The 15,628-nt window shown below is 51.1% G+C and overlaps 2 protein-coding genes and 1 pseudogene across 2 annotated transcripts in view; 2 read left to right on the top strand and 1 right to left on the bottom strand.

Annotated features, from left to right (window-relative positions):
- Positions 1 to 2,448: 2,448 nt before the first annotated feature.
- OR13J1 (olfactory receptor family 13 subfamily J member 1) lies at positions 2,449 to 3,387 on the top strand. The gene has a single exon (XM_068552409.1). The coding sequence runs from the start codon at positions 2,449 to 2,451 to the stop codon at positions 3,385 to 3,387; it is 939 nt and encodes a 312-aa protein (XP_068408510.1).
- Positions 2,970 to 15,628, bottom strand: part of TMEM8B (transmembrane protein 8B) — a 49,273-nt gene continuing 36,614 nt past the window's right edge. The window contains exons 11-13 of the transcript XR_011075119.1: positions 7,844 to 8,074; positions 7,282 to 7,383; positions 2,970 to 3,321 (exon numbers count right to left, since the gene is read on the bottom strand). The gene's annotated coding sequence lies outside the window, so the exon portion shown is untranslated. The remainder of the gene's footprint in view (positions 3,322 to 7,281; positions 7,384 to 7,843; positions 8,075 to 15,628) is intronic.
- On the top strand, positions 11,484 to 12,472 carry LOC137770664 (olfactory receptor 13C7-like; annotated as a pseudogene).

Genomic DNA, 15,628 nt, shown 5'->3' on the forward strand with positions numbered 1-15,628 from the left:
TGGGCCTCGCGGGGTGGTGGAGGCCCAGGGATACCCGGAGAGATTCCATATCAGGAAGGATTTTGTGACCCTTCAGGTGGCCTGAAGGCACAAAGAAAAGAAGAGAAGTTATACAAATAGAACTACCATACGACCCAGCAATCCCACTACTGGGCATATACCCTGAGAAAACCATAGTTCAAAAAGAGTCATGTACCAAAATGTTCATTGCAGCTCTATTTACAATAGCCAGGACATGGAAGCAACCTAAATGTCCATCGACAGATGAATGGATAAAGAAGATGTGGCACATATATACAATGGAATATTACTCAGCCATAAAAAGAAATGAAATGGAGGTATTTGTAATGAGGTGGATGGAGTTAGACTCTGTCATACAGAGTGAAGTAAGTCAGAAAGAGCAAAACAAATACAGTATGCTAACACATATATACGGAATCTAAGGGGAAAAAAAGGCCATGAAGAACCTAGTGGCAAGATGGGAATAAAGACACAGACCTACTAGAGAATGGACTTGAGGATATGGGGAGGGGGTGGGGTGAGATGTGACAGGATAAGAGAGTGTCATGGACATATATACACTACCAAATGTAAAATAGATAGCTAGTGGGAAGCAGCCGCATAGCACAGGGAGATCAGCTCGGTGCTTTGTGACCACCTAGAGGGGTGGGATGGGGAGGGTGGGAGGGAGGGAGATGCAAGAGGGAAGAGATATGGGAACATATTGTATAAGTATAACTGATTCACTTTGTTATAAAGCAGAAGCTAACACACCATTGTAAGGCGATTATACTTCAATAAAGATGTTTTAAAAAAAAAAAAAAGAAGAAGAGAAGTTATGTCTAAGGGAGTAATGCGCTTCCTGTCACTGGAGGCGCGCAAACAGAAGCAGGATGAGGCTCGGGTGGGAACTGGAGAGGAGTTCTGCCTGGGAATGTTTGGGATCCAGTGGCCTGGGGGCATACGTGTTCTCATTCGTTCCCCTAATGCCTAGCACAATGCCTGGCATATGGTAGGAACTCAATCACTTCTTGATTCTGAAAAATGGGAGGACTAAGAGAAGGAAATCGTCTGCTACAAGGGAGGCGTTGACAGGAATTGAAGCTTAACCCAGACCCAAGCTTGGGCGGTGCATCCCAGGGTTTAGTGACATAGTGCCAAGTGCCCGAAACACCAAGGAAAGGTTAAGTCATGCTCCTTAGCTGGTGAGAAGATTAGGGGCAGGGTGGGGACTTGGGAGAAAGACGTCCATCCAGTGTGGTAAAAGACCAACCAAGATTTGGGGTTTAACAGAGGCAAATATCTGCTCTGAGCATGGTGCAGCTGTCATGCTGTTGGGAGGATTGGATTCTAGACTCGCCTTGCCAGGGATCTGCTGTGTGGCCTCAGTTTCCCTACCTGCACAATGGGAGCTCCAACAAGTTGACCTCTCAGGGAATATTCCACGCTGATGCCTAGGAGTTCATGAAGTCACAGCAGCCCTGGCTCAGGTTCAGAGAAAATAGGAGGTTTGGGGCAGGGCCAAAAGATCTATCAAATTTTCGCTCAAAAACACGATGGAGGCAGATTCTGAAGGTCAGTCCACACACAGTAGCTGATGAAGCAGGCCCTATGGTGGGACAGGTGGACAAGCGCTCTGGTAGGCTCAGGGCCCAGGAGCCCCTCCAGTGCGAGGCACAAGGTGTGCTTCATGCATGGAGACCAGAGCTGACCTGCAGAGACAAGTCAGATTTCTGCAGGCTGAGGGAGAAAGAAGGGCATCCCCAACAGTGGGAACAGTGTAAAGTAGCTCAGAGGCTTCCTGAAAGCCAGGAGGACCCTCAGAGACCACCTAGCCCAGTGATTCTCAAAGTGTGGTCCCCTGGCCAACAGCAGCAGCATCACTCAGACCTAATGAGTTAGAAACTCTGGGGATAGAGCCCAGAAATCTGTGTTTTAACAAACTTTCCAAGTGATTCTAAGATCTGAGGACCTTTGATCCAGCGCATTGCTTCCCAGACTATGTTGGTGGAATACTTATTTGCAGGAGGTTAATGGGTGTTCTGCAAAAGGAGGATCTATGGTCAAATAAGTTTGGGAATTACATACTCTACACTGCTTTCAGAAAGTCACAAATCACAGTGGGGCATTAAAGGCTCTGAGAAGTCCTGCAGTATATTATTTACTTTTGATTCACCCAATGTTGTTTCAAATTGATTTTTCAGATTGCCTACTAACATTTCCATTAAGACTCTTAGGGAAATTCTGATCCACATCAATCCTCATTTTTCACATGGATAAATCGCAGCCTAGAAGAATGGGGACTGCCCAAAGTCGCAGAGAGAGAGTGTGTCAGAGCTGGAAAAGACCCTAGCAATACACCTCATCCCTAAAGAGACTCTGTGGGCTCCCCGCCACCCTGCACCCTCTTTCCCTGCCTCCCAGCTGTGCCCCCCAGGGCCCTGCAGTATGGAGCTGGTCAACAGGACAGAGGTCTCTGAGTTCTTTCTGAAAGGATTTTCGGGCTACCCAGCCTTGGAGCACCTGCTCTTCCCTCTGTGCTCAGCCATGTACCTGGTGACCCTGCTGGGGAATACAGCCATCGTGGCAGTGGGCGTGCTGGACGTCCACCTGCACACGCCCATGTACTTCTTCCTGGGCAACCTCTCCATCCTGGATATCTGCTACACGTCCACCTTTGTGCCCCTGATGCTGGTCCACCTCCTGTCGGCCCAGAAGACCATCTCCTTTCTTGGCTGCGCAATGCAGATGTGTCTGAGCCTGTCCACGGGCTCCACAGAGTGTCTGCTGCTCGCCATCATGGCCTATGATCGCTACCTGGCCATCTGCCGGCCACTCAGGTACCCTGTGCTGATGACCCACCGGCTCTGCTTGCTGCTGGCGGGAGCGGCCTGGGTACTCTGTTTCTTCAAGTCAGTGACTGAGACAGTCATCGCCATGAGGCTGCCCTTCTGTGGCCACCGTGTGGTCAATCACTTCATCTGCGAAATCCTGGCAGTCCTGAAGCTGGCGTGCGGTGATGCGTCAGTCAACGAGGTCTTCCTGTGGGTGGGTGCCATCCTGCTGCTGCCCGTGCCCCTGGCATTCATCTGCCTGTCCTACATGCTTATCCTGGCCACCATCCTGAGGGTGCCCTCAACCGCTGGACGCCACAAAGCCTTCTCCACCTGCTCGGCGCACCTGGCTGTGGTGCTGCTTTTCTATGGCACCGTCATCTTCATGTACATGAAACCCAGGAGCAAGGAGGCCTGCATCTCTGATGAGGTCTCCACGGTCCTCTATGCTGTGGTCACGCCCATGCTGAACCCCGTCATCTACAGCCTGAGGAACAAGGAAGTGAAGGAGGCCGCCAGGAAGGTGTGGGGCAGGAGATGGACCTCCAGGTGAGGGAGGCCGGGGCTCTGCAGGCTAGCAGGCCAGGGCTTCATTAGCCTACAGTGAGGGCTGCGGGTCTGGAATCTCCAGCCCAGAAACGCAGCACCAAGTCCCACTGATCCTGCCACAGAGGAGCTCACAGTCACCCCTCAGCTCCTCCCCCCGGCAGAGCCATGGGGCGCTCTCAGCATCACTGCCTGCATCTTTACACCAGCCTCCTGTCTGGCCTTAGGATTTCAGTCTTGTTCCTCCCAATCTCTCCTCCAAGGGGCATCCAGAGGGATCTTTTTGAAAAGTACATGTGATCCTGTCACTCTCCTGACTGAAACCCCTGGATGGCTCCCCAGAGCTCTCAGGATGAACTGTGAGGTCTTCAGTGGGGCATTCGAGGACCCCACAAGCTGGCCCTGACTAAACCCCCTCCCCGTCCTGTGCCCCACAGCCTCCTCCTGTCAGCCGCACACACCAGCCGGGCGTGAGCCTCAGTGTTGCCCAGCACTGCCCAGCTCTGTGCCCTTGCTGGTGCTTTCCACAAGGCAGCCTCCATCCAGCACGCAGCTCCACGCGTAAAAGGACTGCCTGACCCTCAAGGCCCATCTTTTTATTTTTTAAATATAGTCGCATGTGATATACAGGAGGTTCTTGTTTTTCTGCTTTATATATAATAGTAATGTGTATCTGTTAATTCCACACTCCTAACTTATCCCTGCCCCCATCTCAAGGCCCATCTTGAATGCCACCTCCGCCAGGAAGCCTCCCCACTCTGCACCTCTCACTGTGCTCCTCCTGCTTTATTTTCAGTGTTACTGTAAGAGCAGGTAGTATCGGACTCCACTCTGTCCCAAGGTCCAGCCCGGCCCAACCCCAGGCCCTTAAATAAATAAATAGACCTCTTAGATAAATAGAAAACACATCGATGTAGGGGTGACAATGGCAGAGCCTGGGGTCCTTCCCAAATCTGAGCAGAGCTGAGATGGAGCTCACAGATGACAGGCATGAGCTAGTGCCTTGGGAAGTGACAGTAGAGGCAGTGATGAGTCCCAGCATCCAAGGTTTCCAGACCTGCCCAGCCACCGGGATACCAATCACTCCAAGCAGCTTAGGGCCTGGAGTCCCCTGTCTCTCTTTTAGCAGCAGTAGCTTCCGGGGCCTCCCTGCCCGGCATCCAGGCCTCACCTGGCCTTGGGGAGACTCTGTTCTAACTGTCTTCAGCCCACCCACTAAGACCCTGCCATAGCTACCTCTTCCTGGTGCTCAGCCTTTTCCCAGCTTTCCTCTCTGAGAGCTCAGTGAACACACAGAGGAAATGGACTCACATTCAGAGAGCATCTCCATTCCCTGCCCCCTCTGGCCTCAGTGTCACCGTCCATGTGATGGGAGAGCTGAGCTTGGTCTCAAGCAGCAGGCCAGCTCTCCTGCCCCCTGGCTGCAGGTAAGCACATTCCTTGCTTGAGCCCTCAGTTCCCCTCCAGTCCCTCTTCCTGTTTCCTTGGTTGGTCAGAACAGAGGCACAGAGGAGGGAAGCACAGCCCCGCAGCTCACAGCCTGGCCAAGCCAGAGTGACCGCTGCCACTAAGACCTTCTGCTAGGCCTTCGATGCCATGACAGGGGTTAAGACTTTATCCTGTGGGCATTTGGGTTTAAAATCATACTTATCGATACTTTTAGAAAGGTCACTGATTAGATACCTTTCTTCACCCATGAAATTGTCGAAGAATTGTTTTTAACGCCTATTGTTAACTACGGTGCAATGAAGTAGGTAATGTCATACACTGCTGGTGGGGGCGGGAAGAAATTAATATGACCTTCCTGCCAAGTAAGCTGTGGGTATGAATCAAGAGACTTAAAAACGTCAGACCTTCTGACACAACACCTCTACTTCTAGGAATTAGTCTGAGAAAATTATTAGAGGTGCAAAGATTTATGTATAAGTATATATATATATATATATATATATATGGATATTAATCACAGAGTTATTTATGGTAACAAAAAAATTGTAAGTATCTTAATGTCCAAGCATAGCAGAATGTTTAAATAAATCCTGGTGGAGCCCAATGACAGACTGTGACACAGCCATTAGAAATCCTATTTTTTGAAGGGTATTTGATGATGGGAAATTCTCACACTGTAATTAACAGAAAAAGGCAGAACATATAACTTTGTACTCAGTATAATCCTAATTCTTTAAAAGTATTTTTCTTATGGATATATGAATAAGTATGTATGTAGAAAATTCTGGAAAATTAAGACAAAATGTGAACTAATAGTCGTTTCCTTTGGCTGATGGGGTTACAGATAAATATTGTTTTCTTAATTATTCTTTCCAATATTGTCCAATACTTCTAAAATGAACATCACTTTGAACTTAAAAATAATATTATTTTTGAGAAATGGAAGATCATGTGGCTCCAGAGTAGAGCACAGACGAGAAGGGCCCCGGGCTGAGGGCAGGAAGCGTGGAAGCTGGTGCCATAACCCAGGCACCCATGGGTGCCTGGGGCCTGACCCAGGTGGGCAGTCAGGCAGAGAGGGCGGAGCTGAGAAACCTTGGGGACATTCAGCTGATTGCAGAGGCGGCTGAGGGAGGGGGGACTGTGGGTTGGTGCCCGGGCTTCTGGCTTATTTGGGTGGATCGCGCTCCACCCTGAAAGAAACCCTGAGTTACGGGGAAGGTGAAAGAATCAGGCTGGAGGGGTGGGAGGGCGGCGATGAGCTTGTTAGGACGCATTTGCGGGCAACCACGGGTGGCAAGACAGCCCCGTTCCCAAGCAGCTGGAAAATAAGTGGGGACAATCTTCCAATATATATTTTGACCTGTGTCCTTGACAAAAAAGAAAATTCCAAGAGACAAATCATAGTATAATGGGAAAATCTGCAACTGCTGCTGCGTTATTTAAGGCTGTTTTTTAGTCCCTAAACTGTGTCAAGTTGTCATTCTTTATTGTGAAGGAAAGAGAAGGACATGGGAAGGGAAATGGAAAGGGGAACCTGCAGAAACTCATGCACCTGGCTCAACCCCTGACTTCATGGTCCTTCACAAGGGCTCGGGGTCTCATCCTGCACAGCAATTCACTTTCCTTAACCTTTCATGAGTGCAGGTCCCCACAGCACTCCTGGAAGGAGACACCCCATTTCCCAGCCCAGGACGCCCAGGCCAAGGGCTGGGGTCACAGCGCCCGAGCCTCAGGTCCAAGGGGCAGGGCTGCAATGAGACCTGGTCTTCAGATTCTCTGTCCAGTGTCTCTCCTGTGCCCTCCTCACCCAGCCAGGCCCTCCTGGAGAAGCACAGGGAATCTGAGGTCTCTGAAGCCCCACAGCTGCCAAATGTGCAAACTTGTGTAGTTGCAGAGTTTGAACTTTAAATTGGGCAGGGACTGAGAGGTCCCCAAAGGCAAGGAGCACGTGACCTGTCTACATGGCAAGGGACCAGGAGGCTGGGCCTCAGGGCCTCTCACCGGCCCATCCCAGCACAGTGTGTCTGCTGGTAATGAACTCAGTATTCCCTTGCTCTGCTCTCCCAAGCCTCAGGTCACCTCATGGGGCAGCTGCTTCAGCCACCTGCCTGCACTAATGCCACTGGGCCAATAGGTAGGAGGTAAGGAGAATCCATCTAGCATGTTGACTCTTCTCATGAACTTTTTTTTAAACATGCAAAGAACCAGAATATCTGCTTGGGGAAGGGAACATAATGATAGTAATAATATCAGCTACCACTGACTGAATACTTACCATGTGCCAAGCTCTGTGCTAAGAGCTTTCACTGGATCCTCAAAATCACCCCATGAGGAAATACTATTCTTATCTCCACAGGTAAGGAAGCTGAGGCTGAGAAAACACTTAGCAAGTGGCAGGTCTGGGACATGGGCCCTGGTTGCTCTGACTCACCTCAAAGCCCACACTCACCTGCTTTGCTAACACAGCGAGGAACGTGAAGCGGGAATCCCAGATCCAGGCATTTCCGGGAAATTGTAGCAGGAGCTTCTTCTTGTTATGCCCCTCACCTTCCTTTTAAAATAATATGTAAAGCCTAAAATAAGTATTAAATGGTTCAAACTAGATTTACCAGCCAATGAAATTGACATGATATTTACCATGCAAAGTGACCCTCGGTCTGTCAGACCTCAGGGTTGGAGGTTGCTAGAAAGATGTGAGGAGGGAATGTTTTGAAGGTTGCACAGAGTACCAGGGACAAGCTAACTGAATGGCTCCATTTCACACAAGGAGAAATCGGAACAAAGGCAAGAATCCAATCTGGGCCCCTCACTCCCAGTCCAGGGCTCCTTCCATGGCATCTCCCTGCCTCTCAGGAGGGGTAAAACTGGGGAGTGGATTAGGCAATGATTCTCAGAGACACTCAATTTCCTATCACTCTGGATACCTGACTTTCCAGGACATGACAGGGTGAGAGGCCTGGCAGACAGATGCTAGAGTGATTTCCTGAGTGTATTGCGAAACGCCATCGTACCCAAGTGCTCTGCAATGTTTCTGGTCCTCTTCCTCCTGAGCATGTCGTAGGACTACACAGGCCAGTGCGTTGTGGGCATTTGCAATACAAGTCACTTCTGGGTCGGAGCACTTAACTTCTGGTGTGAGAGGCTCTGGTGTGTTCTTCCCCAGCTGTAACAACTGGTGATGTCCCAGGTGGTGGAGCCAGGGTCTCTGAGGATGATGACCTGGAACAGAGCCCCCTGAAAACCTGCAATGGACATGCAGCATGAGAACTAAACCTCTGTCGTGGTAAGCCACTAAAATTATGAGGTTGTATGTTATTGCAGCAAACCCAGCTGATCTTAACTGATGGACCAAGGGAACCACAGCTGCTCCCTGATGTCCCAGCCTGGGCCCACGTTGCAGTCAAAGCTGTCGGTAACCTGGCAGCATGGTATTTTCTAGACACAGCCTTATTTCTTTGGGGTCATAAGCCTATGGCCTAGTGGGCTGTTCCTAATTTCCATGAATGTGTTATGATCAGACTCTTAAATTGTCAGGAAACCTATCACTCTCCTGATTTAGCTCTCCAGAGAGAGCAGCTATCCCTGCAGGGAGGAGACCGGCCCCACTAAAGTTCTCCTCCCAGCAATCACACGGCTGCATCGTTGTTCTGCTGGTGTGTGCTCTGGGGGAAGGCGAGAGAGGGTGATCTCAAGGTAAGAAATCTGGGATCAGGATTTTGGCAGAAGAAAAGCACTGGATCTCAAATGGCACCTCCTGTGTGCAGGCACTGCAGGGTATTAGGGATGAACTGGACACAGCCCTTTGATTTCCACAGCTCACAGTCTGTTGTGTGAGAGAGAACGACACACACAACACACTAACTGTGCTAGCGGCTGTGTGAGCGTCATGTTTTCGGGATGGTCAGTTCTGTGGACTGGGAAGGCAGGCCCCACAGAGAAGGTGTGTGTGAGCTGAGCCTTGGAGGATGAGTGGAAGAGAAAGGCCACTCCAGCTGAGGAAAGGATGAGAAGGGACGAGACAGGAGCGTGCGGGATTTGTCCATCAATGGGGAGTGGTCTGAGGCTGAGCAGGGGTGCATGAAGGTACAGGAGGTGAGGCAGGAGGGCAGACCAGAGCCTGATGACAAAAGCCCTCAAATGCCCGTGCCATTCCCACTTGGTTTTTTTGTTGGCGACAAGGGTGGGGAAGAGAAATGCAGAGTCAGGCTATTTCCCACCTTTTACCTGCCTGAAAACACCCTCCACACCTACGTCCAGTGTCAAAATTTGAGGTTAAAAGGTCTTTTTTGGGCAACACACCCAACAAAGACCGAGGCCTTATAATTGAATCTGAAATTAAGCTTTGGGCTTAATCCAGCCACATGAAGTCACAACCCAGGAAAGATGCTTCCTTTTAACTTCTTCTTTCCAGACCTCAGGTTTTACTTTACATCCCAGACTCAAAGAGAATCTCAGAGGCTTCTAAAGCTGAGAGAGGAAGGGATGTGACCAAGGTCACCAGAGAGCAACGAAATGAGTGTAAACTCTATTAGGCCAGAAGCCGCATCTGCCTCTGCTGTATTCCCAGCACCCAGCACATAGTAGGTACTCAATAACAATTTGATGAATGAGGGAACGAACGAACCATCACACTCAGGCAATTCTTTAACTTTCTGTCAAACTTCAGCAAGAGAATCACTACTTTTAAATGTTTACGTGGATAAGATTTACGGTCCTTGGCTGACCCAGATTTATCAACTACACCTGTATGTTCCAGAAACGCCCCTAACAATCACCTTGATTTAGGCTGGAAGAGGGAAAACCGACACAGGCTTTGGGGAGAGAGGGGGTCATGACAGATGCTGGAGCTCTTGTGCGGGGAGGTGGCGAGCACAGATCCAGCAGGTGCCTGTGGCTGAAGACGCAGTCTTTGATCTGGAGCCTCGCTGCTGGGCGGCTCACCAGCACTTTTCTGTGTGTGTCTCATCCGGCTACACAGAATCCCCATTTTTCAGAAGGCAACTGAGTCTCAAAGGCCAAGTGACTTGGTCAACATCACACAGCTAGTTAGAGCTGGAGCTGGGATGCAACGCTGGGTTTTCAGAATCCTGCGCTGAATATCTGTTGAGTGACTGCCCTTGGCAGCACTTGCTGTACGAGGTGCCGAGAGGAAGGAGACAGTCCCGCTCTCAAGGGTGGTAGAGGAGACAGGTGCGCAACACAAGAGCACAGAGGATGGCCAGGGGCTGTGGGAGCACAAGAAGGGGGCAGGTGACTCTGCAGGGTGCAGGAGGGAGAGGAGGAGAGATGAGCTGGACTCTGAAGAAGGAGCAGGAACGCCCCCACTGGGGAAGAGAGGGAGGACTGCCTACAAAAGGGAACTTCTTGGGCAAAGATGTAGTGCTGGGAAAAGACATGGTTTATTTGGGAGAGGGTGAGCCCATCGGCCCCTACAAATGATAGGTGCAATTAGGCAGGAGGAATGAGGGGGCAGATCCAGCCCTGGAGGACGGACAGGGTTCCAATGCTGTCACAGGACAGAGGCCTCACAGTAAAGCTAGGTGCGAAAGGAGTGAGGGAGGGGTAGGTATATATCTTCTGAAAGGTTAAAGTTCCCCCCTCAGCTCCTATTTCTCCCTTACACCAGGGATCACTGGGGCTACAAGACAGCTTTCCCATCTAACACTTGACACTTCGCTCCCTCGTGACACTGGCGTTTCCCAAAGAGGCTGAGACAAGCTCAGAAGAGCAACCGAAGCTACCTGGGCGAAGACCGCAACCTTTCCCACCCTCCCTGTATAAAGCTAGTCAATGACTGACGACGCCTCTACCACGTGAGACCTGGTTTCCCTCTTTGTGTGAGATTACTGCTGATATTATTTATCCTAAAAAGTAATATGGAGGCCAAGAAGAGAGTCACTTGGCTTTCATGACCAGGGTTAAATGCTGTGACCAGCGGCTCTATTGGGATATGTATGTTCTTGTATGTTCTTTTAAAAATCAATGGATGGTCTGTGATTCCTTAAGGAGGAATGGCCAGAATAAGGCTTACACATCCTATGGAGTGGAAATGTTCAACCTTTATGCCCAAAGGAACGCTAAGCGAGCATCACTCATCACCCACCTCCCTTCCCGAGCTCATCTCACTTAAGAAACAGGGGCAGCACTTGTGACAGGTGTGGCATCTTTTTATCCACTCATTTTTCGTACAACTATAGCCCCAACACCTAAACAGTACCTAGCATAGAGTAGGATTCAACAAATATTCAGTGAGTGAATGAATCCGAAATACTATGGGCATAATTCAGCCGTATGAAGTCATAACCCAGAAAAGATGCTTCCTCTTCACAGGCAAGAACGCTTTAGATTCCAAAGGAGCACCTGAAACACGAACCCTACTCTATTGTCTTCCCTGAGTCCACCCAGGGGAGAAGAGAGGAGAGCCTAGGGGATGAGAATGGGCCCTGCCTCCCCTAAGTTACACCAGAACTGCAGAGCTGAGAGGGCCGGCTTGCAGACCTGAAGTCCACTCTCTTATTATACAGATGGTGAGACTAAATTCCAGAGGCAGGGCTGACCCGCCCCAGGTCACACATCCACGTTGCTTGGCTCCCAGGCCAGCTGGTGCTTTTTCCAACACCCGTGTGGTCCAGACGGGAAAGGAGGGAGAATGAGATGGATGGGGCCAACCAGACAGCTGTGACAGAGTAGGTCCTGCTGGGGCTACACGAGCACCACAACCTAGAGATGGTGCTGTTTGTACTCTGCCTGGGCATCTCCTCCATGATAGTGCTGGGGAACGCCCTCCTCATCAGGCTGAACATGCTGGACCCCGCCTGCACAGCCCCGTGTACTTCTTCCTCAGCAACCTCTCCCTCATGGATATCTGTGGCACATCCTCCTTTGCGCCTCTCATGCTGGTCAATTTCCTGGAAACCCAAAGCACCATCTCCTTCCCTGATTGCGCCCTGCAGATGTTCCTGACCCTGGCGCTGGGCTCCACGGAGTGCCCGATCCTGGCCGTGATGGCGTGTGACCGTCACGTGGCCATCTGCCAGCCGCTTCGGTACTCAGAGCTCATGAGCAGGCAGACATGCGTGTGGATGGCGGCGCTGAGCTGGGGGACAGGCTTTGCCAACTCCCCGCTGCAATCCACTCTCACCTGGAGCCTCCCCTTCTGTGGCCACAATGTCATCAACCACTTCTTCTGTGAGATCTTGGCAGTGCTGAAACTAGCCTGTGGGGACATCTCTCTAAACGCGCTGCTAACAATGGTGGCCACTACTGTCGTGACGCTGGCCCCGCTGCTGCTCATCTGCCTGTCCTACGTTTTCATCCTTGCTGCCATCCTGAGGGTGCCCTCTGCTGCCGGCTGGCCCAAAGGCTTCTCCACCTGCTCTGCCCACCTCACAGTGGTGGTGGTTTTCTATGGGACCATCTCCTTCAAGTACCTCAAGCCCAAGGCCAAGGACCCCAACTTGGCTAAGATTATCGCATTGTTCTATGGGGTTGTGACACCCTCGCTGAACCCCATCATCTACAGCCTGAGGAACACAGAGGTGAAAGCTGCCGTCATAGCTCTGCTGAGGGGAGACCTGCTCTCCAGGGAAATGTCCTGTTTTTCTTGTTGCTCTCTAACTCTATCAGGCAGGACAGGCTAGGGTACACTGTGGTCATGACTTCAAAATTTCAGTGGCTTAAAACCACAAAGGTTCTTTTTCTCACTCACGCTGCAGGTCCATCAGAGGTTGGCTGGGGGATCTGCTCTGCACCATCGCCTTCATCCCTGTGGGACTCAGGATGATAAAGCAGCTACCATCTGGCACACTGCTGGTCCAAGTGGCAAAAGGCAAAGAGAAAATGACAAAGCCTGCACTGATTCTTAAAGCTTCCGCTCAGAAGTGACCTGTTACTTCCACTTCCACCTCACTGGCCAAGGCAAGGCACACACCAGGGCTGACACCGAGGGGGAGGGGACACCCACCTACCACACATCTGGAAGGAGGGGAAGGACTGAAGAATTCGTGAAGAGCCTAGTGACAACCACCCACCCTACAGTCAACCCAGGGGCTACTGCAGATTTCTAGAGCTTCTCTTTCTCGGACCAACTGTCCTTCACCGGCTGCTGCCAGGTTAATCATCCCAGGAGAGTGCTGGTTAGCTCTGTTGTGGTGGCTTTGGACTGGGTCGAGCTAACTAGGGTGGAACCGGGCCTCCCAGAGTTTCCTTCCCTGTAAGGTCCTGGGATCGGGTGGACCACGAGAGAAATCCGCATGAGACGGGAGGCGAAGGCGAAGCAGCACCGTCGTGGTGGGAGACCTCGCTTGCTGTCACCGGCCTGGGGCTCACCTTGCTGTCAGCGCAGCTCCTCCAGCCCCTGCCACGCCGCCTGCAGCTGCTCGGAGGCCCGTGCCAAGTGCAGCGCCGCGCCAGAGAGTGCCAGCTCCTCCTGCAGGTCACCAGTGTCACTGAGCCTGAAGGCAGTGAGGCCCAGACACGGGCTCCAGTTTGTCCTCCTGGGTGCTGGTCTGTCCTCACCTCCCCCTTCATGCCCGCCGAGAGCAGCTTCAGGCCCGACACCAGGTGCAGAGGCCCAGCTTCGCACAGGCTTCTCCAACTGCTCCCACAATCGACAGCTCTGTTCTCTACAACAGACCCCTTATATCACTCACGCTTGTCCTGCTACTTTGGCCAGACCCTGGCTGATGCCTTACTCAAGAACCTACGATGGCTCCCCTTAACCACAGAATGAAGCCCTAATTCTTCAGCTGAGTTCAAGCCCTCCAGAACCCAGCCCCCCACTCCTCCAGCCTGATGTTCCACTAACCCCCTTCACACGGTGACCCCCTCGCTACAGTGTCTGTACTGCCTACACCTTGGTGTCTTGCTCATGCTGATCTCTGGTGAGACCTGGGACTATTTTTCCAAGCCACCTTAGACACCAGCTCTCTCACACAGCCTTTCCTGGTGCACTTTGAATAGTCTCTCTTTCCTTTACGTCCCACAGCACTTTGTTGGTATCTTTCACTCGGTACCTATCCCATTCTGCTTTGCATCCATGCTATTTCACCACAATGTGGGCTCCTTGGTGGCGGGATTCAACCAGGTCTGGCTTGTCTCTGCAGCTCCCACAGAGCTTTCCCGATAGAGTGTTACTGAACTGAACTGTCCCTCAGAAGCCCTCACAATGTCACATCCGGGGATTGGATCCTGTGCTGCTGGGCGTGCTCCAGGCAGTTGTGGGCAGTCCGGGGTCTTAGTCCAAACGTGTGGACAGACATGAGCAGGGAGCAGCAGTATCTGGTGGCCACAGCCCTGTATTCCAGGAAGTCACTTGAACAAGTCAGGAGACAACAAAGGACCCCTGCTTTGGGACCCAGGAGGCCAGGGTTCCAGACCTGGTTCAGCTGCTCTGCCTGGCACGGTCTTCTTGCTGGCCCTCTCCCTCCAGGAATCCCACAGGCACCTCAAACTCAAACTATCCACAACTGAACTCATCATTCTGCCCCACAAAGGTGTGTCACCATCTCAGGGAATGGCACCAACACCCCACCAAGTCACCAAGCCAGAAACATGGCAGTCACCATCGGCTTTCTTTCATCCCTCACCACCCCACACATCCAATCAGTCACCATGTCCTAGAAAATCCACCTCATAACAGCTCTCGGATCAGTCCCCTCCTTTCCATTGACACTGCCTTCACCATCTCTCTCTCAAATAGTGCAACAGCTGTGTTGCTGCACTTTCAGCCTCCAAATCCTCTCCAAAATCCTCTGCACCAGCCGTCAAAACACCTATCTGAAAAGACAAAATAACGCAAAAAAAGCAAACCAATCTGATCTGCTACTCTCCTGCTTAAATCCCTCCAATGAGGCCATTGCTCATTTCCCTAGGATAAAAGCCAGACCCCATGTACCTGCCCAGCCTCATCACCGGCTGCTTGCCTCCACCCTAACTCCACACACACACACACCCTGCAGGTCCAGATGCCCTGAACTAGTCCCAGTTCCCCAGTAAAGATCAGTCTTTCCTGCCCCTGTGTCTCCCCCTTGCCGTTGACTCCCATGTCCAAACACCTGACCTTTAGCTAACATACATTGGAGACTTAACCACATACCAGGCTAGGCACTATACTAAGTGTTCTAAGTGCTTTCCTGCTTGGGGACCAGATGGGATGATGGAAATCTCAGGGGAGGAATGTGATATGGACACTGGTGACCAGAGAGAAAACTCTTCCAACATCTTGGCATTATGGAAACTCATTCAATCCTCACTCAATGCCCTCCACCCCATCCGGCTTCCAGAAAACCCCTTCTGATCCCTCCTAGCTGGGTGGGGTCTGTCTCAGCTGTGTCTCCCTCTTCAGTGCCTTCTGTACTCTGCTGACTGTGTCCTGAATCCCAGCTATTTGGGCTCACGTGTCCTAGTGATCTGTGTGGAATAATATTTCTGATACAGGAACAGACACCTAGCCCACACCTCTCCTTCCTTCTTACCATTCAATTGGTGAATGTGATGTGAGATGTGACCTTCTTACATCACACTCTGCTCAGTGCCCCAAGGAAGAGATGTGATTGCAGAAAGCAGAGAACAAAGAGATGTTTTCCTGGCATCTGAGTTTCAAAAGCTTAGGCTCTAAAGGGAACATAAAAGACTTAAGGCATAAACAAAAGATTTGGGAGAAAAATGTAAGAAAAAGTAGGTGTCCCCATCTCCAGATTAAAAAAAGATTCTCTAAGCTAGGGAGAGGAAAAAGCAAGGAGATGGGGAGGTAGTGAGAGTACTGGCATAGGAGGGCCCCAAAAGGGAGGGGCCCT

The sequence above is a fragment of the Eschrichtius robustus genome, chromosome 10 (genome assembly GCF_028021215.1).
Source record: "Eschrichtius robustus isolate mEscRob2 chromosome 10, mEscRob2.pri, whole genome shotgun sequence".
NCBI classification, from domain to species: Eukaryota; Metazoa; Chordata; class Mammalia; order Artiodactyla; family Eschrichtiidae; genus Eschrichtius; species Eschrichtius robustus.

Coding starts and splice junctions, on each gene's coding strand:
- OR13J1 (XM_068552409.1), top strand. CDS start 2,449: ATGGAGCTGGTCAACAGGACAGAGGTCTCTGAGTTCTTTCTGAAAGGA.